At 40.4% G+C, this 26521-nt stretch overlaps 1 protein-coding gene across 1 annotated transcript; it reads left to right on the top strand.

The window, feature by feature from the left end:
- The first annotated feature begins 39 nt into the window (after positions 1-39).
- On the top strand, positions 40-14284 carry LOC121372431. The gene is made up of 7 exons (XM_041498733.1): positions 40-170; positions 2357-3277; positions 4058-4498; positions 5096-5311; positions 6689-6765; positions 7494-7742; positions 13631-14284. The coding sequence occupies exons 2-7, from the start codon at positions 2749-2751 to the stop codon at positions 13664-13666; spliced, it is 1548 nt and encodes a 515-aa protein (XP_041354667.1). The 5' UTR covers positions 40-170; positions 2357-2748; the 3' UTR covers positions 13667-14284.
- Positions 14285-26521: the final 12237 nt, after the last annotated feature.

Here is a 26521-nt window from a genome sequence, read left to right as displayed (position 1 = left end):
TCCGAGTACCAGTTATATTGAGTGAAGGTGAAGGTGAAAAATAATAATGACATAAGCAGGTTGACGAGGTGCTACCGTTTAATTTGTTATCGGGCAGGTGGGAATCCCAAAATGACCAAATACTAAAGATACCCGTAAATAGATATTTTCAAAGAATATAAATTCCGCAGGTAAGTCATATATAAAAGGAAGGAAAGTTTTAGTAATCGGCATTTGGCCTAAAGTTGACAACTTGAAAGTAACAAGTTCAAATATTTCTACTATTTCTAATTCATTTAGTAAATGATTTACTTGATGATGATAATACTACAGATATCCTACTAAGTTTGTTTTGGGCTACATAGAGACCTTAAAGGTTATATCATACAATGGGAAATTTCACAAAAAGTGAGATCGAACAAACTGTACAGGTAAGTCACAAAGTGAAGACACCTCTTTGATCTGTGGGTGTCAATCTGTTTTTGTTGATGTGTCGCGTGGTTCACTTTTAAAATTATTTATCTGAATCCATGACGTTTCGCCCCCAAAGTACAGTTCGCTCCAAGTTTGACCTGTTCATCCCATGTACCAGTTCACCACCAAGTCGATTCTCTCCCAACTGTTTGTCTGTTCGCCCCCCCCCAACTATTTGTCAGTTTGCTCCAAACTTGTACAAGTTGTAGTCAGTTCGCCCCAAACTCCCAATTATTTGTTAGTTTTAAACAGTTATTGTATTGGGTTTTTTTTAAAAGAGGCTTGTTAAAGTTTGTGTGTTTCTTTTCTTAGAGGGGAGGGATTGTTGTCTTTCCACGATTTGGACGGATCGTATGATTCAGTCCGGGCACCGATGATATAATCACCAATTTAATTAATTATTATATATATATATGTACATAAAAGTGTTTCATAAAATTAAAAAGAGCACTTTTACACATATAGGGTTGCACTAGAGGAAGCGCAACACACACAGATAGGTCCAGACCACACATTCACATCGACACAGTGGTATCTTTATGGAGGTGAACTAGTAATTTGTGGGGGCAAACTGGTTATGCATGTAGGGGCGAACTGACATCCTGTTTGGGGGTGAACTGACTGGGGGCGAACAGACCTGGGGGCTTGGGGGCGAAACGTCTGGTACCATGAAATCTCAGTTACCTAATGTTGGTGTTTGTCAAGCAATTACAGCAGGATTTTTAATGGAGAGTGTATTTAAGAATTTCACGTAATGGGACTGACAATGCCAAAGATGAAAAGAATCAACACAAAAATCCCACAAACCCCCCCCCCCTGTACAATTCCCCCCCCCCCCCTCAATTTGACCGAGCGGCAGATCTACAGTATTTGTGGTTCATTCTGAAAAAACAAACCATAATCGACTTTTAGTTACTTAGTTTACAGATCTGATGACCCTAAAAATCATGACATGGAACATATTCACTAACCCAATGGACTAGCCTTACTGGGTATTTAATATGTACTTACAGCAAACTTTTATTTGTCTGGAGTGAATTAAGAGACACATTAATGTTACGTTCTACTACACATAGCTCATGTGTCCTGTAACCTTGGCCTGTTAAATATTAAAACCAATAAACTTGCCACAACTACAGGTCACTAGAGTTGTACTGAGCACTGCTAATATCCGTGGTAAGTTGAGAACATGATTGGTGTATCAGCAACATACGATAGTACAGTTAGCAAGTGAAGGATTATAATGTTGTTTTTCAACAAATTAATAAAATTATATTTTTTAATGGTGCGTTAGTGGTAATAATCATTGTTACATTAATTTGACATGTAGCAGACCTGACCATCGAATGGGAGCTGTTACTCTCGCTCTCCATCACTCTCCTGAGACTAGGTCAAGGAGAGTAAACTTAGCTCGCCTTATGAGAATTTTAGTTTACATGGTGTCAATATTGTAATATTTAATGGCTCCCCATAATATAAGTTAGAGAAGCAATTAATTACTCCCTTTTTATCACAAGGTCTGATTTAGAATATTTTTACATAAATTATAGACAGTCCTGAATATTAAACAATTGAACAAAAAAAAGAACCAAGTCCTGTGTATTATCGACTGTTGATAAATGATGAGACACAGTTCATTGTTTTTTGTCTTTCCTCACTAATCAGTGTTCATTACAATTGTGCTAATGAATTTGAAAATGTTTAACAAATACATGTACTACAAATATTTTAGTTTTCATTTTAGAAAATCTATGAAACTTATAAAGGAAATTGTTGCATGATAGAAATATTCTCTGTAGTCAAGAGCTACACTATATGTACATTAAACTGGTGAATGTTACGTACCTGTATTTTTATATGTATATGAAACAATTTTGACATCTGTTTATATTTTATTTTTTAGGTGAGGACAGGAAAGATGTCAGCTGAGGGGAGGCAGTTCAAGAAGCCTTCCCAACAGGAGATCTACCGCGATGCTGCTCGGATTGTTGAGGAGTTGTTGTATGCACGACTGGAAAAGAACGGGCCGAGCACTCTCCACCCAATTGTTACCGCACTGCCTCTGCAGAAAACGTTCTGTCAGAAGACGTGCCAGACGATGAGGCGTGCAATGACGATGAACACCTCGTCAGGTCTCAGACCGCACCATCCAGGTTCAAGTGGGACGGGAAGGGCAAGGAGAAGAAAGCCAAAAAATCTAGAAGTCGCGCAGGTAGCAAGTCGAAGAAATCACAAGATGGAGACAGTAAGCAGTTGAGTGGTGTACCAGCTCAGGTGTCTGGCCACGACACCGAGATGGCCAAAGGTGACCATGATTCGCATGATAAAAAGTCCCCTGATAACTCAAATGTAGAAAGAAAGTCTAGTGTTTCACAGAGGAAGAAAACTAATTTACCTGTTAATGGTTATTGTTCATCTTCGGAAAGTGATGGTGAGGGTAGAACAAAAAAGTCGTCCCCAGTGATAAGACGAAAAAAGAGCTTTTTCAAGAAAGCGAAGGAACGGCTTATTAGCACGTTTCACCGAGACGAGAAATCTGATGATGATGATATTTACATTCACGGACCTGAAAAGGACAAGAAAAAGAAACGATCGAAGCACAAAAAGGTGGCGCATGATGCTTCGCGTTTCTCGCAGGGTGACGTGAGCGGAAACGCTACTGTACATGCAGATGCTGATCTCAAGTTAAAGGTGAATGATGTTCCAGATGGAAATGGTGCCTCAGCTGAGCATGAGGGACCCCTCAGAAGGAATTCAGCGGGAAAACGATTCCTGGATTCTGTGCGCAAATCATTCCGAATGAAGAAAAAGAGCCACGTTCCTGGTAAGCATTGCAACATGAGTAGTTTTTTCCCTAGCATGTTTTAGCATGCTGCGACACCATGTCTCAATAGTCTAACACCATCTTGTCTTAATCAGCGCCATGCTGCCCTTAGATTAAACAAGTCTTTTTCAATATTAGTTAGAAAATTGCCTTGATAAAACACCCAGAAAATGTATAATTAAAAAATAAAATATGCCTGTTATATTTTGTCATTTATTTAATAAAGCAAGCACATTAATTACATTTAATGTTATTTTGTTTAATTTTGTTGGTCTTTAGTAGAAGAAAAATACCCTGAAATGTTTTTAAATGCCCCAAAAATATTTTTGTTAGTGTGTATCTTTTATAAATGAAGTCTGGTCAAACCAAGCCACATGGGGTGTGACACCCATTTAAAAATAAAAGCTATAATAATTTTTTAAAATGCTGAAAACTTTTTACAATATAGTCAATTAAAGTCAATTTGTTTTTCAGCATTTCATATCAAATTCAGTCTACATGTACTTTGTGCAAATTATTTGATGCAAAAAAAGCTGAAATTGGATTTTGTTTTTAAAGTTGAAAAATATCACATCTCAAGGTCATTACTGTTCTGGGTTGAAGCTATCTTAGCACTACAAAATTGCAAAACCATTGTCGTCTATGACATCATTAGATCACATCCCATAGTGATGTCATAGCCTGCAATGGTTTTACGATTTTTTACCGCTAAGAAAGCTTCGTAAATATGGGTCCTGGATCTTTCATGAAATTTGTTTTCTTTTCTTTTGCTTTGAACAGAATCTCACTCTGCGGAACCTGTGTCTTCCAAATCGGGACGAGACTACTCTCGAAGTTCGTCAACCTCGAACGATCGCACTAGTCTTCTGAACTTACCTATGCCTAAGGCACAGGGCCTCAGTGAGAGCGAGACGTCCACTACCCGCCACCCTGAACCTGCCAGACAAGACCAGTCAATCAATGTTAACCCTGGACTCGGTAGACTCTGGCCTGCCACGATTCCCGAGCACGGTCCGTACGACACTGACTTTAAACGCCGTGATGACAAGCACGGTCCGTATGACACAGACTATAAACACAGTGATGATGGTAAAACATATGTGAAGACAGATGATGGACTGTGGGAACAGAACAACCCACAGAGCGGTCACCAAGGACCTGGAGGGAGCTATTTGCCGCAGATTTCCATCGAAACAGATGGGAAGGATGACGAATCTGATGGTAATTAACCAGGATCATTGACACTGGAATATTGTACATTACAGAGGAAAACACCAGTCCATAGAATGTGTTTCATGATCTTAAAATAATTATAAACAGTCCATTCATCCATCCATCCATCCATCCTTTGATCATCCATCCATCTATTCAACCAATCTGTCCATCTATCCATCCATGTAACCTCACCCATCCAACCATTCATCCATCTATCCAACCACACCCATCTGTCCATCCATCCATCAATCTATCAATCCATCCATCAGTCCTTTCATCTATCCAATGATCCATCGATCAATCAGTTCTTCCATCTATCTATCCAAACAGTTCATCTATCGACCAATCAGTCATTCCATCCATACATCTATCCAATCATCCATCTATTTATCCATCTATTCATTCATCCATTCATCCATCCATCAATTTAATCTTAATCAGCCTGTATTCTGACTTAGATAAGTTTTAAGTGAATACGTGTGTGTAGTTTTAGTTTTTATAAAAACGTATGTATGAAACAATTCATAATTATGATTACATTTTCACTTGTCATCAGTTATGCAGTACAGTATAATACATGCTTATTTTGTGTTACACCTGTAGGTAAAACTCGCAAAGACCTTAAGGGAACCGATGATGAGAATATTCCGTTTGATGAGAAGACAGAGTCCGAGAAGGAAGACGTCATAGCCAAAGTTGTTCAGAAACTGATAGAAATTGGAGACAATATAGCGATCCAGTCACATTCTTCTGACAGCGAATCTCGAAACCGTCCATCAACACAAGCCCAGGCTGAGACTACGGGTGCTAGTGCGCCAGGTAAAATAGCTTCTTTTGGCTCTAGATATTATTATAAAACTCAGGGGTTCTAGAATATTTTTAAAATTCACTTGCCATAGGGCCAGTGGATTTGAAAATTCACTGGCTATGGTGAAAAATGCACTTGCCCAATTTTAACTGTTGATAAAACAAAACAAAAAACCCCAGTAAATTAAAATAATTAACTTTTTAATGTCCATTTTTCATACTGAGATCATGTTTAATCAATTTGTCAATTTACACAACAGATAGGCTCATTGGGCATGCTTTATGGTTTGTTTAGAAAAATATGCAAATAATTTTCATCAGTTTAGAATAAAGTTATTGTACCTATTAAAATTTTTAAATAATTGTTTCCATGCACTAAAACCACCTAAGTTATAAAAAATAATCCATGTTACCGAGATATTACAACAGCATTATTTATTTACTTATGAATGGGAACTCAACCACCCTTCAAAAAACAAAAAGAGAAAATAAACAATTAAGAACCTTTATTAGCATAAAGTGTACATGTATTGCAGTTTACGGCTCCCCCCCCCCCCCCCCCCTCCCAACACACACATACACCATATTAGTAATATGGGTACTTTGTTAAATTTATCTATTTCATGATACTGTGTTCCTAAGCTTTTAAATTTTTTTTTTTTGCAATTTATGTCATATTTTATAAATTAAATTAATAATTTACACATTTAAAGTATTTGTAAATAGTGACATGCATCCTTTAAAACTAATAAAAGACAGGTTCCATTTTGCATATCATTAGTATTAGAGTAACAAATCTTTGGATTCCAGTGTAAAAACAAAATGGCGGAAAAACGATGAACTTTTCTTTTTCCAGTGTTTACACTTTATAACTTTAATAAAGTTTTATCAGTAGGTATATTGATGTCATGGATGGGTCAGAGATTACTGGTGGCCAACTATTTTTTAGTAAAATATTGCATGTGATAGCAAATCGAAAGAAATGACTTGTAGATGTTTCTTTTGTTTTTGTATCATCGTAAGACGTAGCGTTGTAGATTTAAATTAAAAAAAAAAAATTTTAATTTTTTTATTATTATTTTTTTTAACCACTTGTCATCGGGATTGCACAAAGTAACTTTTACTGGGCTGAATCCAAAAAACACTGGCCTAGAAGGCCTGTAAAACTTTCATTTAGGAAGTCAAGGTTGGAGAAATTAAGGAAAATAATGTTTTTGGGGGGATGACATTTTTGTTTGTCAGTAGAGACTTATTGGTTTGTTTAACAAGTTGCTTTTATAACAAATTAAATGGAAGTATTTGGGTTTCTCTAGTTATGAAGTCTCTAATTTGAGGTTAGAATATTTCTTTATTAGATGTTTTGTAAAACTATTATTATTTTTAATACAGGTGATGATGCGTTGTCATCGCTAGAGAGGGAGATTCTTGAATGTCTGAGAGTTGGAGGAGACAGGCTGTCAGAAACTGTAAGTAGACTGTGTGTGTTTCAGAGCAGTTCGCATTGACATTTTCACGGGGCCAAATGTGTAGTCTGTCTGGGATCGATCCCCATCAGTGGGCCCATTGGGCTATTTTCTAATTCAGCCAGTGCACCACGACTGGTGTATCAAAGGTTGTGGTATATATGAAAGATCCCTTACTATTAATGGAAAAATGTAGCAGGTTTCCTCTCAAAGACTAAATGTCAAAATTACCAAATAATTGACATCCAGTAGCCGCTGATTAATAAATCATTGTGCTCTAGTGGTGTCATTAAACAAAACATTTTTTTTTTTCATCGGCCAGGGAATGTTTACCCCGGTCAACTATCTTCATAGAGGCTTTTAATGATGGTCTTTCAAGGTCATGGTGTTAAAAGTTTCCTCTCTAAGACTATATGTCAAAATTACTAAATGTTTCACATCCAATAGCTGATAATTAATAAATCTGTGCTCTAGTGGTGTCGTTAAACAAAAACAAACTTTATAATTTTTACAAGTAAACTAATTGTAAGGGGTGGGTGATAGGTGGGGAGGGTGTTAATGGCAGCATATGTGTTTAAAACAGGAATGTTGATACAAGTAGCCCTTAAGAATCAACCTGTTTGGAGGTGGAAGGGGTGTGTGTTGTATGCTTGTAAAAGGTGGATAATTGTGAATGATCCATAAGATAAATTAAAATCATTTAATTTTCATTTTAAATTTGTTTCTGGCAGATGGAAGATCCCACTGTGGGCCTCATCCAAGAAGCGACACAATCGGTGTACGACCAATTCACGCAGACCATACGGCAGACGGTTGGGGACGAGGTCAACTGGCACCAGATGGCGCTAGTGTTCCACGCCAGTCGCACAGCTCTCAATGCAGTGGGCGTCGGCACGACAAAGGCTCGCCGCCTCAAGGAGATGACAATTAAATATGTCACGGACAAATGTGCGTCCTGGATCTACGAACAAGGAGGCTGGGTGAGTTGTCTGGTGTACGGCCTGTGTTGTTAGTGTACAGTCCATGTTGCTAGTGCTCTTGGATCACCGTGAGTCACTCAAACGACATACTCACAAAAAATTAACATTCTATGCGAATCATCCATTTCATCTTTTGCATGAACCTTGTACAGCAAATATTTGAGGTCAAGTGAGAGGACGTCAATAAATTAAAGCTCTGTTTAACTTCTACCAGTGAATTCTTGTTTGGAGATAACATTAAAACAGTACTACTATTTAATTTTTTTCTAAATTCCTGAAAATTATTATTCACAAAATGGATTTTGGCAACCATAATGATTGTCTGAAAATTGATAAGGGGAGACAACTGGGGTCATTTTCGTTTAATAATAATATTGACAAGACCTTATGTTTTTTTTGTTTTTTAATGCAAATCCTAAATATGGTTGCCCCATTTATTCATATTTAATCAATCTTAAATAATACATTTACATTTATGAATAGAATGTATGGTGCTTATTTGTTTTGTATTAAAATTGATGTGCATGTATGTGTTTGTTGTTTAAAAAAAAAATATAATTTAAAAGAATTAGTTTGTTTTCTGTGTGTGTGTGTGTGTGTGTGTGTGTGTGTGTGTGTGTGTGTGTGTGTGTGTGTGTGTGTGTGTGTGTGTGTGTGTGTGTGTGTGTGTGTGTGTGTTCTTTAATGGCTAAAGGAATGGCTCCAAAGCTACAGGTAAGACAAAGCCTGACCCTTGTTTTGCAGAGTTTAGTGTTATAAGTTTTGTGCATTCTTAATACGGTTTCACTGCTCATAGTTCTTATGATACTGACAATAGAGTTTCTAAGCTATCTTAGCACTATGATATCATAAAACCATTGTAGGCTCTGACAACACTACCACACATGGTGATATTAGCCTATGTTGGTATGACGATATCGCAGCGGTAAAATAGCTTCCAAAATATGTGCCCTGGTGTCTCGAATGATTGATTGCCTCCTGCACACTTGTTTAATGATAGACCTATAAAAGTTTTAGTGACCTGGTTTCACCATCAGCAGTAAGCAGGAATCATTGTGCTGTCACAAAAAAAACCATTTCTCTTCGATTAGCTGTCCATACCAGGGTTGCTAGATTATGACAGCCCCACTCCCATGGCTAGTGATATTCAATGTTGGGCTAGTAAATAACTACTATTGTCATGCCCAACGGCTAGTGAAAAAAAGGTGTCAAATGCTGCATTTAAGTCTATTTTGTAAATATGAATATCCTGCCCTCAACATCATCTCCCAATCTTAGTGTTTTTCATCACTATCTACCATTTTAGGTAACACATCTGATTATTACTATTAGTAAAATTGTATTAAGTAAAGTAGGGTAAGTGAATTTTTAATCGTGGCTAGTAAACTTTTAAAATCACTGATCCATGGCTAGTGGATTTTGTACAAATTGTAGAATCCCTGCATACCATGTTCCAGCAAGAAGTGAACTTGTATATCAGTAATTCTAGTTTGGCTTCACACAAGAAAAAAGAAAAACTTTGATACACCAGTTGTTGAGTACTGATACAATGGGAGAAACTAAATAAGAGTCTATAGTCCTTCCCACATGGAACACCTTTCTCATACTATAGAATTTACTACACATTATTTATTTCTGAGTGATTTGTGAGTTAGCAATGATAATAATCGGGGCTCAATGCAGACGTTTTACATTACTTGATGCGGGCTAGTAACTGTATGCCATATATTCACTAGCCAAATCTCGGTCCACCTAATATATAATTTTATAAAATAAATATACAGAAATGGCCTCAGTATTCGACCATTTAAGAAAGAAATAAATAGATCCAAGTTTTGTTTATGCATTATAACCAGGTTAGAGCCCGATTTGAGTGCCGCAGTGAACAGTATGCAATAATTGACCAGACAACCAAGTATTCAACCACTTCGTAATTAACCAACATAAAACTCAAATCTTAAGTTATGAACATTTACTTATGTTTATCATCTGCTATATAGCGCTTTTGGAATAAAGATTGTTTACCCTAGTGTGTCTGTTGAAAATACTTTGAGAAAATCGATGTACTGCAGCTGCTTAATTAAAAGGAGTATAAAAATACACTGGTTGAATACTGATTCTGTTGCTCCAATAGTTGTTGTTAAACACAATATGAAGTCTGAGGAATACTAGCTTTTATACAGTAATTGTTTAAAGCACCAAAGATACAAACAGACACTAGCTGTCCGACTCACGATTACTTTACATATGTTTCAAAATGCTGTTACACTAATTACTAAGATATTAATAACTGATGATTTCATAGGCATGTTCAACTTGTTTTTAGCATACTAGGCCCAATATTTTGTACTCGCTAGTTGGCTAGTACTTTTTAACAAACAGTTGCCTGTGAACAAAAGTTAGTGCGAGTAACTTTCTCACTGTGTAGAGCCCTGATAATATGTATAATGAGTTACCAGTGATAATATATATAATGAGTTCCAATGATAATATATATAATGAATTACCAATGATAATAATGTATAATGAGTTACCAATGATAATAATGTATAATGAGTTACTAATGATAATATGTATAATGAGTTACTAATGATAATATGTATGAGTTACCAATGATAATAATGTATAATGAGTTACCAATGATAATAATGTATAATGAGTTACCAATGATAATATATATAATGAGTTACCAATGATAATATGTATAATGAGTTACCAATGATAATAATGTATAATGAGTTACCAATGATAATAATGTATAATGAGTTACTAATGATAATAATGTATAATGAATTACTAATGATAATAATGTATAATGAGTTACCAATGATAATAATGTATAATGAGTTACCAATGATAATAATGTATAATGAGTTACTAATGATAATAATGTATAATGAATTACCAATGATAATATGTATAATGAGTTACCAATGATAATAATGTATAATGAGTTACCAATGATAATAATGTATAATGAATTACCAATGATAATATGTATAATGAGTTACCAATGATAATAATGTATATTGAATTACCAATGATAATATATATAATGAGTTACCAATGATGATAATGTATAATGAGTTACCAATGATAATAATGTATAATGAGTTACCAATGATAATATGTATAATGAGTTACCAATGATAATAATGTATAATGAGTTACTAATAATATGTATAATGAATTACTAATGATAATATGTATAATGAATTACCAATGATAATATGTATAATGAGTTACCAATGATAATAATGTATAATGAGTTGCCATTGATAATAATGTATAATGAGTTACCAATGATAACAATGTATGAGTTACCAAAGTTGCAGGTTTCTGATAGTAAGGAATACATCAGAGATGTTCCATTGTTATCTGTAGACAAATACTTATTTACCTTTCGGCACAATACACTTTAGGGAATGATTTTTCATGTGAATGACTATTCCAGTTATGCAACTTCCAAATGACAAAAACAACAATTCAGTTACCAACTGCACAGTTAGGTTCTCTAACAAGAAACAGTCTGTTACCTTGGTAACATACTATATAAAGAGTCTTTCAAAGGTTATATAATGCTGTGGAGAGGGGTTATCATGGGATGTATTACGGCTGTGTATGTAACCATGCTGCAGAGTATATCAAACAAGGTTATATAATGCTGTGGAGAGGGGTTATCATGGGATGTATTACGGCTGTGCATGTAACCATGCTGCAGAGTATATCAAACAAGGTTATATAATGCTGTGGAGAGGGTTTATCATGGGATGTATTACGGCTGTGCATGTAACCATGCTGCAGAGTATATCAAACAAGGTTATATAATGCTGTGGAGAGGGGTTATCATGGGATGTATTATGGCTGTGCATGTAACCATGCTGCAGAGTATATCAAACAAGGTTATATAATGCTGTGGAGGGGTTATCATGGGATGTATTATGGCTGTGCATGTAACCATGCTGCAGAGTATATAAAACAAGGTTATATAATGCTGTGGAGAGGGGTTATCATGGGATGTATTAAGGCTGTGCATGTAACCATGCTGCAGAGTATATCGAACAAGGTTATATAATGCTGTGGAGAGGGGTTATCATGGGATGTATTACGGCTGTGCATGTAACCATGCTGCAGAGTATATCAAACAAGGTTATATAATGCTGTGGAGAGGGGTTATCATGGGATGTATTACGGCTGTGCATGTAACCATGCTGCAGAGTATATCAAACAAGGTTATATAATGCTGTGGAGAGGGGTTATCATGGGATGTATTACGGCTGTGCATGTAACCATGCTGCAGAGTATATCAAACAAGGTTATATAATGCTGTGGAGAGGGGTTATCATGGGATGTATTACGGCTGTGCATGTAACCATGCTGCAGAGTATATCAAACAAGGTTATATAATGCTGTGGAGAGGGGTTATCATGGGATGTATTACTGCTGTGCATGTAACCATGCTGCAGAGTATATCAAACAAGGTTATATAATGCTGTGGAGAGGGGTTATCATGGGATGTATTACTGCTGTGCATGTAACCATGCTGCAGAGTATATCAAACAAGGTTATATAATGCTGTGGAGAGGGGTTATCATGGGATGTATTACGGCTGTGCATGTAACCATGCTGCAGAGTATATCAAACAAGGTTATATAATGCTGTGGAGAGGGGTTATCATGGGATGTATTACGGCTGTGCATGTAACCATGCTGCAGAGTATATCAAACAAGGTTATATAATGCTGTGGAGAGGGGTTATCATGGGATGTATTACGGCTGTGCATGTAACCATGCTGTAGAGTATATCAAACAAGGTTATATAATGCTGTGGAGAGGGGTTATCATGGGATGTATTACGGCTGTGCATGTAACCATGCTGCAGAGTATATCAAACAAGGTTATATAATGCTGTGGAGAGGGGTTATCATGGGATGTATTACGGCTGTGCATGTAACCATGCTGCAGAGTATATCAAACAAGGTTATATAATGCTGTGGAGAGGGGTTATCATGGGATGTATTACGGCTGTGCATGTAACCATGCTGCAGAGTATATCAAACAAGGTTATATAATGCTGTGGAGAGGGGTTATCATGGGATGTATTACAGCTGTGCATGTAACCATGCTGCATAGTATATCAAACAAGGTTATATAATGCTGTGGAGAGGGGTTATCATGGGATGTATTACGGCTGTGCATGTAACCATGCTGCAGAGTATATCAAACAAGGTTATATAATGCTGTGGAGAGGGGTTATCATGGGATGTATTACGGCTGTGCATGTAACCATGCTGCAGAGTATTTCAAACAAGTAGTTTATGAGGGTTTTTTTCCATTTTTCTTTTAATTTTGGATTTAACAAGTTTTGATAAAACAGTCCTCTGGATTTCACAGAAATCTTTCTGTTAGATTCAGTAGCATGTTAGCATAATCATGGAACTCAACATCTTTTACCTGTTAACATGTGACATAGTCCACCAGTAATACAATTACCAAAAACGTTTCTCATATGGTCCGATAATCACTGGGCACACAACTGAAAATGTCATTCCCATAAAATTTGAAATCCTGGTGCCAATAAGACACCTTTGTATTAATCTAATTATTGGTCCATTCAATGACTCAAGATATTGAATTAGAATTCTGTCTAACATTTACAGTTACAGATCAAGTTTCACTTTCATAGTGATTTGCCAGAGTTATGGCCCTTGATCTTAGGAGATAGGAAAATTGGTTTGGCTCGGTAGGGAACATGCATTTCTTTAGCAGGACTTTCAAGATGCTAAGTTTGTAATGCATATGTACATGTATGTAGTGTTATTTTGGCAGTTAAATAATATAATTAAAAACTGATGTTTAGTAAAAAAAATCTTTTTATTTTTTCCATAGGAGAGTGTGGTGAGTGAAGACTCGGACTTAGACTAACAAATCTGAGTGGTGATGATGATGGTGTTGACGAGGATGATGGTGATGATATCAGTTTGTACAGCGCTGATCTCAGCAACAGCAATGCATATGTTCAATGTTCATACTGACAACATTCCTGGCAATTGTGTTCACTTTTAACTATAATTTTTTATTCTTTTTATCTATTAGTAAACATAAGCAAATAACTTAAAGAATACTATTGTTAGGTGTTTATATTACAATTTTAAACATGCCTCAAATGTTGAAGAATTGAATTGTGCAGAAACGTAACTCAGTGGCAGCTTATCATTCCCAGCATGCATCATTCCACATCAGTCATAGGCGATGTCACAGACACATTGGGTAAATTAGTCTTGCCAAAATTAAAGTGGCAATATGAAGTGTTTTATACATATTGTTACAGTTTTATACAGGATGTGAGTTTTATTTGGTTAGTTGGATATTTTCCTACAGTGTAATATTAACTGCTTCTACAAATGACTTGAGTGGGGTATTCGGATCATCATCAGAATTTGCATTTTAAAATAGTAGGAATTGGGTTCATGATTACAGAAGCAGAGTATTTTGTGTGTAACATACCGCTGTACACGTGAGTTGAGTCTAAAGTCTCTAGCTGACTTATTTCTATAGACATTACCTGTCCTCAAACAAGTGCACCTCCCCCCCCACGCAAGTGGTCTGGTCCGAACATCCCAACAGCCAATGGGATGGCCTAAATTCTTCTACTGCATACTGCTCTCTAGTTCCGGTCACATGACTGTAACTTCCTTCTTTTTCTCTTCGCTAAAGGGTCTGGACGTCCTTTTGCTTGGCTCTGTTGGAGTCAACTTTTTTATAAGACCTTTGGTTTTGTATTCGTGTTTGGGTGAAATGTTTTTCACCTTCGTTTTCATTAGCTTTCGTATGTTCTTTTCGCGTATTTCGCTTGACTTTCCAAGCGTTTAATTACATGAAATGTTGTTTATATTGCCGGTTGTCGTGTCGGACGCCATTTGCAAAATGGCGTCTGTGTTGACTGGCTTTGTGTTTGGGTGAAATGTTTTTCACCTTAATTTTCGTTAGCTTTCGTATGTCTTTCGCGTATTTCGCTTGACTTGCCAAGTGTTAATTACATGAAATGTTGTTATATCGCCCGTTGTCGTGTCGGACGCCATTTGCAAAATGGCGTCTTTATTTACCGACTTTGTATTTGTGTTATGGTTGGTTTTTCTTTCTTTTCACAGATTGAAAAATTACTATTATCATATCTGATAATGTTCAGGCGACTAGTTCGAGCGTGTTACGATGCAACAAGTTAGTGCCGGCGGCGACCCACACGACTTATGTCCAGGTTGTCGTGTTCGTGTGGCCTCACTTCTAGATGCGACCTTTGTGCGGGCTTGTCTGATGTCGAGTTCGCGGCTTACCTGAAGGTGGTGTCAGCGAGGACCAAGAAGGTGGAATCTTCGAGGACCAAGAAGGTGGAATCTTCGCCTTCGATTGCTGACTCCGTGGCGGAAGTGTTACGTTCAATTCTACCGACCATGCTGGAAGAAACAATGGCGTCAATGGCGACCTTACCTAAACCGGCGGGTTCGGGGTCAGGTCCGGTTCCAGTCCCCTCTTCAGGGGTGCGGCTTCTTCAGCTCCACCGATACCTAAGACTTCGGATGACAGGCCTGCGGTCTCTACGCAGCCCTCTAAGAAGCCGGTTCATTCAGATAGACGCTCCACGGATTCCAAGGCTCACTGATCTTCGGCGGGGAAGTCCTCTTCGGCGCATCGGAGCCGGGACCGTAGCCGTTCCACATGACCTGTATGGCTCCCTACGGGTTCCACAGATCGTCAGCGCCAACCTTCAATTGATGTGGCTTCCAAGGCCTCCGAGGGCTAGACGGTACCATCTACGGTCCGGTTAACCATTACGGTACATCGATTGACCTGTGCTCGAGTTCTACGAGACTTGGTGATGAAGCGCCTGCGGCATCTGTCATTGAAGAACCCGACTCGGCGGACCATATGCCTATGAGGGATTGCTTGGCGGCTGTCTACGACATGTTGCCGTCCTTGCCACATCCAACGACGATGTGGTCATCCGCGGGACCGCCCACGGTCCGGTTCTCCGGTATCTCCATCGGGCCATGACCAGAGCGACTGGCTTGTTCACGGGTGCTACGTGACTTTCTGATGATGTATCGGTTCTTGCGGTGCTGGAAGATCTGGATGCGGCGGACCACCTGTCACTGAGGGATTGTCTGGCTGTCATATCTGATATGCTACCACCGCTGGCCCATCCACCTGTTTCAGCCAAGAAGGGTCCGGTTTCGATGATCGCCACGGAGGTTCCACCGGCAGATGTCGGCATTTGATCGTTGGCTGCCACAGGCCCCCGTCGGTTTACACGGCTACCAGTAACCGGCCCTTGCGGATCGTTGTTCCAGCAAGCAGACGGAGCCCTGTAACGAACTGGAAGATTGCTGCGTCATCGGCTCACCGTTCGGTACCCTCGTCCCGTGATCGATCGAAGTGGTCCCGTGATCGATCGAAGTGGTGCAGCGTCCAGGGTTACACCGGCTCCTGACGGGACCGTCCACGGTCCGTGTTTCTGATTGCAGCCAGTACATTGGATCGAAGTGCCTGTGCCAGGTTACTGACTGATTTCCAGATGATGCGTCGGCACTTTCCGTTATAGAAGATCCTGACGCAGTGGCCCACATGGCTGTGACTGATTGTCTCCCGGCTTCAACCTATCCTTCAACGGTGTGGCGCCGGCTTTGGATGACGCTGTTTCCGGCGGGACCAGACGAAAGAAAGTCCACACCAGTCGGAAGCTGATTCGGCGTTCAGGGTTTACACCGGCTCCTGACGGGACCGTCCACGGTCCGTGTTTCCGATTGCAGCCAGTACATTGGATCGAAGTGCCTGTGCCAGGGTACTGACTGATTTTCCAGATGATGCGTCGGCACCTTCCGTTATAGAAGATCCGGACGCAGTGACCCACATGGCTGTGACTGATTGTCTCCCGTCTTCGATCTATCCTTCAACGGTGTGGCGCCGGCTTTGGATGACGCTGTTTCCGGCGGGACCAGACGTCTTCCTGGAACTTACATATTGGCACGTCCTGTCAATGGCTTCAGTTCAGCGTACATGTACATGGCGACCATAACTCCTCATGTGCAGGATGCCAGAGGATATGCCTTGTTCCAGCCGTCGACTTTGATGTTGGTCTACCTTATATCTTCCGTGACGTCAATGTGCACTACGATTGCACACTATCGTCAACCGACTTGCCTGAAGCGATCCATTCTCGACTTTCAGCACAAGCCGGTAATCTTGGCAGACCTGAGGTCAACATATGTCTCTTTGCTGTGAAGGGGTTCGACGTTACAAGCGTTCCGGGTTGGTGACGAAGACAGTCTACTGGTCCGGTCACTTGTGTTGAGATCCCGTGCACCGATGTTCGAGGAAGGTTCAGCGACATTCGGCAGATCGTTCTCTATATCCGGTGGCGATGCAAGACAGTCGCTACTTCCGCTGGTTCCGGAAGTTATCCAGTTGCCATCGCGTGGTACAGGGATCATTGCGGCTTATCAACTCACTGACGTTCACTGTTGTTACCGCCAGAGTTCGTGACCGATGCTGTCTAGATGGTCTCTGCTGCTGTTTCGCACCGGGTGGTGTGACGACCGTGGATTTTAGCCGGTTGTTGTTTTGCGTTGCTTCACTTCCAGGTATATCGGGCATGTAGCGTAGCGAGTTGCTACGCTGTCTTGGCTCTTGCCTGTATCACGGGGTCGCTGTTTCCGATGTCTTGATTCCTGAATCACTCTATTACTGTTTCATGATGTATCATTGCAAGAGTAATTTTGACGTTGGCGCAACATTTGACGCTTAGAGGTCGCGGTATCCAGTCTGTTTCTGAATCCATACTTTCAGTATAATAACGCAGATTTGCTGATCCGGTTACCAGTCACCTTGCAGTCCAGTCCCTGTTGGTGGCTGTGGTTTACAGATGAAGCCGATCTACACATCAGCCTATTGGAGATGTTGGCAGTTACGTCATCCTTCATTGGCGAGAGATGCCGTCAGGCGCCTCTCTCATGGTAGCCACAGACAGTACCACCGCAGTGGCTTATATCAACCGTCGGGGCGGAACCCACTCCAGCAGTCTGCTGCAGTTGACTTATCGTCTCTACAAGCTGGTTGACGAGATTCCGTTGTAACTTCGGGCTCGCCATATTCCAGGGGTTTCCAATGTACTAGTCGACACTGTCTCGGCCGTTGTCTCCACATCCGACGGAATGGATGCTCCATCCCGAAGCGTTTCGATGGGTGTGCGACAGACTTTGCACATCAAACATCGATCCTTTCGCCACACGATTCAACCATCAGCTGAGGGTTTACGTGTCTCCGGTGCCAGATCCCGAAGCTCTGGATCTCGACGCATTGGCCATAAACTGGGAACAGATGGACGCATACGCTTTTCCTCCACCAATCCTCCTTCCAAGGGTGCTTCAGAGGTTTCAGCTGTACCATTGTCGCCTGTTACTCATTGCTCCGATGTGGCCATCCAGGATGTGGTATCCAGATCTAATACGTCTTGCCGATCCACATCCTTTATCGCTGCCAGACTGGGATCATCTGTTGCTGCATCCCACGTCAAGACTATACCATCCACATCCGCAGTTGTCCAACTGCACGCGTGGAGTTTGAGGAAGAAAGGTTTTTCTTCACAGTCTACGGCGGCCATTTTGAAAGCGCACAGATCATCTACTACTGCGGCTTACAACGTCAGATGGCTTTGTCTTCACCGATGGTGTGTCCGGCAAAAAAACTCAACCCTCAGACGATTCAAATACCTCGTCTTGCTGGGTTTTTTGCTGTATCTGCGGACCACTTTACGATTGAAGGGGTCTACCATCGCTGGGTACGTTTCGGTCATCGCTACTGTTCGTGATGTCACTACTGGAACGAAGTTATCGGGTATTCCTGAGATCCATAAGATGATCAAAGGGTTTCGCCTTGAAGATCAAGTACACCGGTTTCGGCCACCAAGATGGGACCTGAATCTGGTGTTACGAGCATTATCGACTGCACCTTATATGCCGATCGAATCCTCTTCCCTGCAAGACTTGACGCGGAAGACGGTGTTTTTACTCGGTTTTGCCACGGCTGTCCGTGTCTCAGAACTCCATGCTCTTGATGTAGACTTGGTACGTTTTTCACCGAGATCGGCGTGCAGTCAACTTGGGGTTACTCATGAACTTTGTTGCAAAGAATCAGTTACCAGACCAAGCGCCTCGTTCGTATGTTGTGCAGGCCCTCTCCTCTATCGTTGGTCCGGCGGACGTTGAGGACTTGGCGTTGTGCCCTGTCAGAGCCCTGCACCAGTACATCGAGAGGACCAGATCTTTTCGACAACATCGCAAAAGACTTTTCCTTTCCTGTAACCAGAGTCGGTTGAGGGATCTTACCAAGAACACGGTGGCCACCTGGATCCGGTCTTCTATCCTGACCGCCTATCAGAAGGAGGGTTTACCTGCTCCGTCTGCTTCTAATCCGCATGAACTCCGTGCCTTGGCTGCCACGATGTCCCTGCACTGCAACACACCCATTCAGCACATTATCACTGGTTGGTTCTGGGCTACGGACTCCATCTTCGCCAACTATTATCTGAGGGATGTCTCCACAGAAGACGTTGAGGGGTTCCATCATCTGGGTCCGGTTGTTGCTGCACAGACTCTGTTGAATACAAGCCGTCCTCGTCGCCGTTGATGTCTGTCTGATTCTGGGCTGCATACCGAGATGTCCATCGAATCGACAGATGAGGATTGCTTAGACTTTTGTTCTTTTGCACAGTTCACGTACTGGTGCCAGAACTTTTGTCTCGATAACCTTTACCCTGCACTGCATGTGGTTATTGGTTGTCGTTATTGGACTAACAGATCTTTGGTGTACTAGACAGAAAACACTCGGGGGTCTTGTTTTGTTCAATGTTCTGACGGATGCACCTCATTAGGTTGTCGCTTGTTATTGAAAAACTATAACACTTCAATACGTGAGGGTTACCTAACACCTGCATCCCTGGTGGCTACGTCTTCCCACCCTGTCAGAACCAGCATGAGATGTGGCTTCCGTCTCCTGGTCCATGTGTTCTAGGAGCCGTACCTGCCACTGCTGACGGATGCCACCATTCTGGTTGTTGTTACTAACATCACCTGCATTGGTCTGTGACGGGCATCCCTAGGATGAGGGCTTACCAAGGTTGGCCTTATTCTTCCACTAGTCAGCCTGTTTCCGGTTGGGGAGTTTTCACAAGCATCTACGGATCTCGGCACCCACCACCATCTGTTGAATGCTGCACTTGTTTGAGGACAGGTAATGTCTATAGAAATGGAGAAAACTTGAGTGTTTTCTCTTTTATAGATACATTACCTGTCCTCAAGATTCATCCCGCCCGGGCCTCCCCGCTTCCTGTTCTCCGTGCGATGTGCTCAGGGAAAAAGAAGGAAGTTACAGTCATGTGACCGGAACTAGAGAGCAGTATGCAGTAGAAGAATTTAGGCCATCCCATTGGCTGTTGGGATGTTCGGACCAGACCACTTGCGTGGGGGGGGAGGTGCACTTGTTTGAGGACAGGTAATGTATCTATAAAAGAGAAAACACTCAAGTTTTCTCCAGTGCACACTATTTGTAATGGAGAGACCTTACTAAAGCCTTCAGACATTTAAAAGTAAAGTACTGTAAGGATAAGACCAGAAAACTGATTGTATCATTTGTGGCCTTAACTAATATTGTTGCCTTTTGATTTAATAAATCCTGTCCAGAAATATTGATATTGCTATTGGGTTTTTTTATTTTTTTTAAGTATTAAATTAAACTTTATATTTAAAATTGATGTATTTATAGCTATATTGTGTTTTGTATTTAAAAGATTGTTGCTTTGAATTTGATTTCGTAAAAGTAGTCTGTTATTGACATGGGTTGTGATATTCAGGAGACTTGGAGTGCTCACCTGAAGTGTTTGTGTCACAGGATCAAACCACCTTGGTGATCCATTCAGCTGATTAAGTTTTTTCTCATTCTGGTCGGTGCACCACAACTGGTCAAAGGCTGTGGTATGTGCTTTCCTGTCTGTGAGAAAGTGCATATCAAAGATCCTTTCTAAGACTATTGTGAGAAAGTGCATATCAAAGATCCTTTCTAAGACTATGTGTCTGAATTACCAACTGTTTGACACCCAGTAGCCATTGAATCAGTGTGCTCTAGTGGTGTCGTTAAACAAAACAAACTTTAACTTTAATATTAACTACCACCACATGCCCACCAAAATTGCTACAGTTTTATTAGTTACTCAGTCTTATAAAATATTTTATGATTTCTTCGTCCTATTAACTGTAGCCCTATTCCGTTTGGATGACCAAATGTGGACAAGCCAATCACGGATCATCTATAAATAACATATTCATGAAACGTAAAACAAGAATTTGCAAAAAAAACCCCAAAACCAACCCCAGATTTTATTTCATTTGCAATGAAAAGCTTTGATCTGACATGGTAATGTTTCTTTGTGTGGGGTTTTTTTGTATGCTAGGTACAACTGCTTGTTTGATTGTTTATTCATTTCATTATTTATTCTTCTATGAACTTTGGTTTGTGTGGAATTTTAGCAGTAAAAATATGCAAAGCAATAATAAACATGTTTTGAGGTTTTGTTTTAACAGTAATTTATTAATGTTACTTTGTTAATGCTGCTTCATTGTAAATAGCCATACTGAAGCGTTTGTCTTTCATGCTGATCATGAGTTTGAGCTCATCCGATGTTTTAATCTCTGTGTTTTTGGTTGTTTAAGAAACAACTGTTGTATGGTTTTCATTGTTAGTATCTGATGTGCTCAACCTGACTTATTGTGTTCACACAGTGCAATGTTTTCTTGACATGTATGTACAGCATGTTACCGAAGCAGTGGATTGTTTAAAGTAGTTGTAAAATAATTGGCACTTCAAAATTTTTTGTACTAAGTTAATGTACCAGTCTGATATTTTGCACTGAAATTGATTATTAAGACTTGTTTTATTATTTTAAAAATTAATTCAGTCGCGTTATCTGAATTGTTTGAGTCGTGTTATCTGAATTGTTTCAGTCGCATTATGTTCAGATAAAGAAAACTACTGACAGTGTAGTCACAATTTGATGCCTAAACCAGAGGCATACTCAGGAGGTTGAGTGCTTGCGGTTGCTTGCCAGACTGGGTTTTGCACCTAACATTAAACAAATGTTGAAGGTTAGAATATGTTGAAAGCGAGTTATATTGTTTGTGGTTGATTGCCAGACTGGGTTTTGCACCTAACATTAAACAAATGTTGTTGGTTAGAATATGTTGAAAGCGAGTCATATTGTTTGTGGTTGATCATTGTCAGGATATAGGAAAGTGTTTGCCTTTCTTTCTCAGTCCAATAGCATGTTCAGGATGATAGGCACTGGCCAATAGTTTGACTGGTACCATCGTCTTCTATCATATCACAGTATACGTGATTGCCTCACATCTCGGAGACAAACTGGGGTAACGTGTTTTCAATACAATGGTGTATATGTGATTGCCTCACATCTAGGAGACAAACTTGGGGTAATGTGTTTGAAAAATGTTCAAACACTATTAATTAACACTTATATTTCAGTGGGTTAGTACAGCCCATATTGTTCATAAACAGGAGTTATCGGGTAACTATTGCACCCCAGGTTTCAGTAATTAGATTGGTGCATTTGGCCTCTCATCTGGTTGTATGTTTGTTCATTAAATGTGATATTTGTTTTATTACCAGCACTGTTCAAGCCACAGCATTCCAGTTACATTGACCTATGTATGTTAGCCATCACATTCTGTGTTCAGTAGGTATTGACCTATGTATGTTAGCCATCACATTCTGTATTCAGTAGGTGGATGGACACTTGTTCTAGGCAGGGCTGCACCTACAGTATTCCAGTTACATTGACCTATGTATGTTAGCCATCACATTCTGTGTTCAGGAGGTGGATGCACACTTGTTCTAGGCAGGGCTGCACCTACAGTATTCCAGTGGGCACTCACTGTATTATGGATCTTCCACCAGAAATAATTAGACAACATGCAGGTAGATGTTACATCTTCCGTAATAAAAAATAAAAAAAAAAAAAAAAAAAAATTCATCTGTTGAACGCTGAATTCTGGGATCATGTCCAAGTTTGGGGATGGGATATGTATTCCCTCACCATCCCCCCCCCCCCCCCCCCCCCCCCCCAATTCCAGCTCACACATTTCTTGATTGTGTGCCTGCTGTTTTTCATGTTACTGTTTCAAACCATCTTGTCTCCAGGTATGTCACAGTTGGTTTGTCAGAAACAATATACCGGTACACGTTTTTGAAGTTTGGGAATCTGTTGAGTTGGTTTTTTATGATGTTGCTGTTGTTTTTCATCAAAAGTATAGACATGTTTAAACTGAATCAGATACTGTGAGCTTTCATGTTTTTGTTTTTGTTTCTCTATATAATAAAATATATTTATATTTTGCTAAAGTGGCAATGTACAGGGCGAGTAAGTTGTTGATGTAAAAGTTAAAACTAGACAGATTGTCAGCGTAAACCGTGTGCTTTAACTCTGATTTCAGCGTGGTCATGTATTACCTAATGTTTTCACTGCCTGTGATTGTCACACGTGACATTTAGTGTGTATGTCAGTGTAATACCACGTGTCAACTCTGTACTAATTCTCAGAAATAGCCTGTCTTGTGTCCTATTCAAGTGTTGTATGTCAGTGTATTACCACGTGTCAACTCTGTACTAATTCTCAGATATAGCCTGTCTTGTGTCCTATTCAAGTGTTGTATGTCAGTGTATTACCACGTGTCAACTCTGTACTAATTCTCAGATATAGCCTGTCTTGTGTCCTATTCAAGTGTTGTAAATCAGTGTATTACCACGTGTCAACTCTGTACTAATTCTCAGATATAGCCTGTCTTGTGTCCTATTCAAGTGTTGTAAATCAGTGTATTACCACGTGTCAACTCTGTACTAATTCTCAGATAGAGCCTGTCTTGTGTCCTATTCAAGTGTTGTATGTCAGTGTATTACCACGTGTCAACTCTGTACTAATTCTCAGATATAGCCTGTCAAGTGTTGTGTGTGTCATCTGTACTAATTCTCAGCCTGTCTTGTGTCATTAAAGTGTTAAATCAGTTCACATGTCAACTCTGTACTAATTCTCAGATATAGCCTGTCTTGTGTCCTATTCAAGTGTTGTATGTCAGTGTATCACACGTCAAGTCAATATAATTCAAGTGTCACAGCCCATGTTTACATATATCACATTCATATAATTTCACAACAAATGATGTGTGTATCACATCGATTGTTTGTATCACTTACACTGTTCAACATTTGTGTGTATCAAGTACTCTATTGTATGTATCATGTATCACATGCTGTGTATCACATCCAATACTGTGTTCATAGCATCCATTGTGTATTTCAGCCAGTAATATGAGTGTTTCATAGTATCACACCGGATGCTGTGTGTATCGCACTGAGCTATCTTTGTCTGTGATAAACTCGAGATGTATTATATCAAAGAAAAATGTACAATAAAGAAGTTTATACTATTCAGTGGGGTTTTTCTTTCTTTCTTATTGTTTATTTATTTTATTTTATTTTATTTTTGCAAGATTCGTTCGGATATTTTATTTATGGATTTGAAAACAATATAATTATATGTGTTTTCCTTGCAAACAGCCAGTTACACAGAGATGAAAATATTTGGATTTATCCAGATTTCAGATTTTTAAATTGTCTACATATTTTGGCGTTTTTTGCTATTAATTCAAAACTTTCCATATTCTCTGTCCAAACCTGATACGGTTTCGGTTGATGCTTTGCATACATAATGATACTGAATCGGGGCCGCCATTTTAGACCACTGTGCAACTCTTTGACCCTAGGGTCAGTCTCGTATCCAACAACCAACTTTAAAAATATTTTCTTATTTCTTTTCGTTTTTGTAACCCAGTTTCATTTCTGGTTATAAAACATATTAGTAGAGTGAGTGGACAGTAGAAAGTGTCGGGGTTCCAACGAAGTGCAATAGATCAGGGTATTGGAGAAGGTATCTAGTAGCAGGGTTCCTACTTGAAGTGTGGTAGATCCAGTGTGTGGGTAGCTAGTGGCAGTTTACCTACTAAGTGTGGTAGATCCAGGGTGTGGGGGTAGCTAGTGGCAGTTTACCTACTAAGTGTGGTAGATCCAGGGTGTGGGGGTAGCTAGTGGCAGTTTACCTACTAAGTGTGGTAGATCCAGGGTGTGGGGGTAGCTAGTGGCAGTTTACCTACTAAGTGTGGTAGATCCAGGGTGTGGGGGTAGCTAGTGGCAGTTTACCTACTAAGTGTGGTAGATCCAGGGTGTGGGGGTAGCTAGTGGCAGTTTACCTACTAAGTGTGGTAGATCCAGGGTGTGGGGGTAGCTAGTGGCAGTTTACCTACTAAGTGTGGTAGATCCAGGGTGTGGGGGTAGCTAGTGGCAGTTTACCTACTAAGTGTAGATCCAGGGTGTGGGGGTAGCTAGTGGCAGTTTACCTACTAAGTGTGGTAGATCCAGGGTGTGGGGGTAGCTAGTGGCAGTTTACCTACTAAGTGTGGTAGATCCAGGGTGTGGGGGTAGCTAGTGGCAGTTTACCTACTAAGTGTAGATCCAGGGTGTGTGGGTAGCTAGTGGCAGTTTACCTACTAAGTGTAGATCCAGGGTGTGGGGGTAGCTAGTGGCAGTTTACCTACTAAGTGTGGTAGATCCAGGGTGTGGGGGTAGCTAGTGGCAGTTTACCTACTAAGTGTGGTAGATCCAGGGTGTGGGGGTAGCTAGTGGCAGTTTACCTACTAAGTGTGGTAGATCCAGGGTGTGGGGGTAGCTAATGGCAGTTTACTTACTAAGTGTGGTAGATCCAGGGTGTGGGGGTAGCTAGTGGCAGTTTACCTACTAAGTGTAGATCCAGGGTGTGTGGGTAGCTAGTGGCAGTTTACCTACTAAGTGTAGATCCAGGGTGTGTGGGTAGCTAGTGGCAGTTTACCTACTAAGTGTAGATCCAGGGTGTGTGGGTAGCTAGTGGCAGTTTACCTACTAAGTGTAGATCCAGGGTGTGTGGGTAGCTAGTGGCAGTTTACCTACTAAGTGTAGATCCAGGGTGTGTGGGTAGCTAGTGGCAGTTTACCTACTAAGTGTGGTAGATCCAGGGTGTGGGGGTAGCTAGTGGCAGTTTACTTACTAAGTGTGGTAGATCCAGGGTGTGGGGGTAGCTAGTGGCAGTTTACCTACTAAGTGTGGTAGATCCAGGGTGTGGGGGTAGCTAATGGCAGTTTACTTACTAAGTGTGGTAGATCCAGGGTGTGGGGGTAGCTAGTGGCAGTTTACCTACTAAGTGTGGTAGATCCAGGGTGTGGGGGTAGCTAGTGGCAGTTTACCTACTAAGTGTAGATCTAGGGTGTGTGGGTAGCTAGTGGCAGTTTACCTACTAAGTGTAGATCCAGGGTGTGGGGGTAGCTAGTGGCAGTTTACCTACTAAGTGTAGATCCAGGGTGTGTGGGTAGCTAGTGGCAGTTTACCTACTAAGTGTAGATCCAGGGTGTGTGGGTAGCTAGTGGCAGTTTACCTACTAAGTGTAGATCCAGGGTGTGTGGGGTAGCTAGTGGCAGTTTACCTACTAAGTGTAGATCCAGGGTGTGTGGGTAGCTAGTGGCAGTTTACCTACTAAGTGTAGATCCAGGGTGTGTGGGTAGCTAGTGGCAGTTTACCTACTAAGTGTAGATCCAGGGTGTGTGGGTAGCTAGTGGCAGTTTACCTACTAAGTGTGGT

This window comes from Gigantopelta aegis, chromosome 4, assembly GCF_016097555.1.
Source record: "Gigantopelta aegis isolate Gae_Host chromosome 4, Gae_host_genome, whole genome shotgun sequence".
In the NCBI taxonomy this organism is placed as follows: Eukaryota; Metazoa; Mollusca; class Gastropoda; order Neomphalida; family Peltospiridae; genus Gigantopelta; species Gigantopelta aegis.
This window is presented reverse-complemented; position numbering and strand designations above follow the sequence as displayed.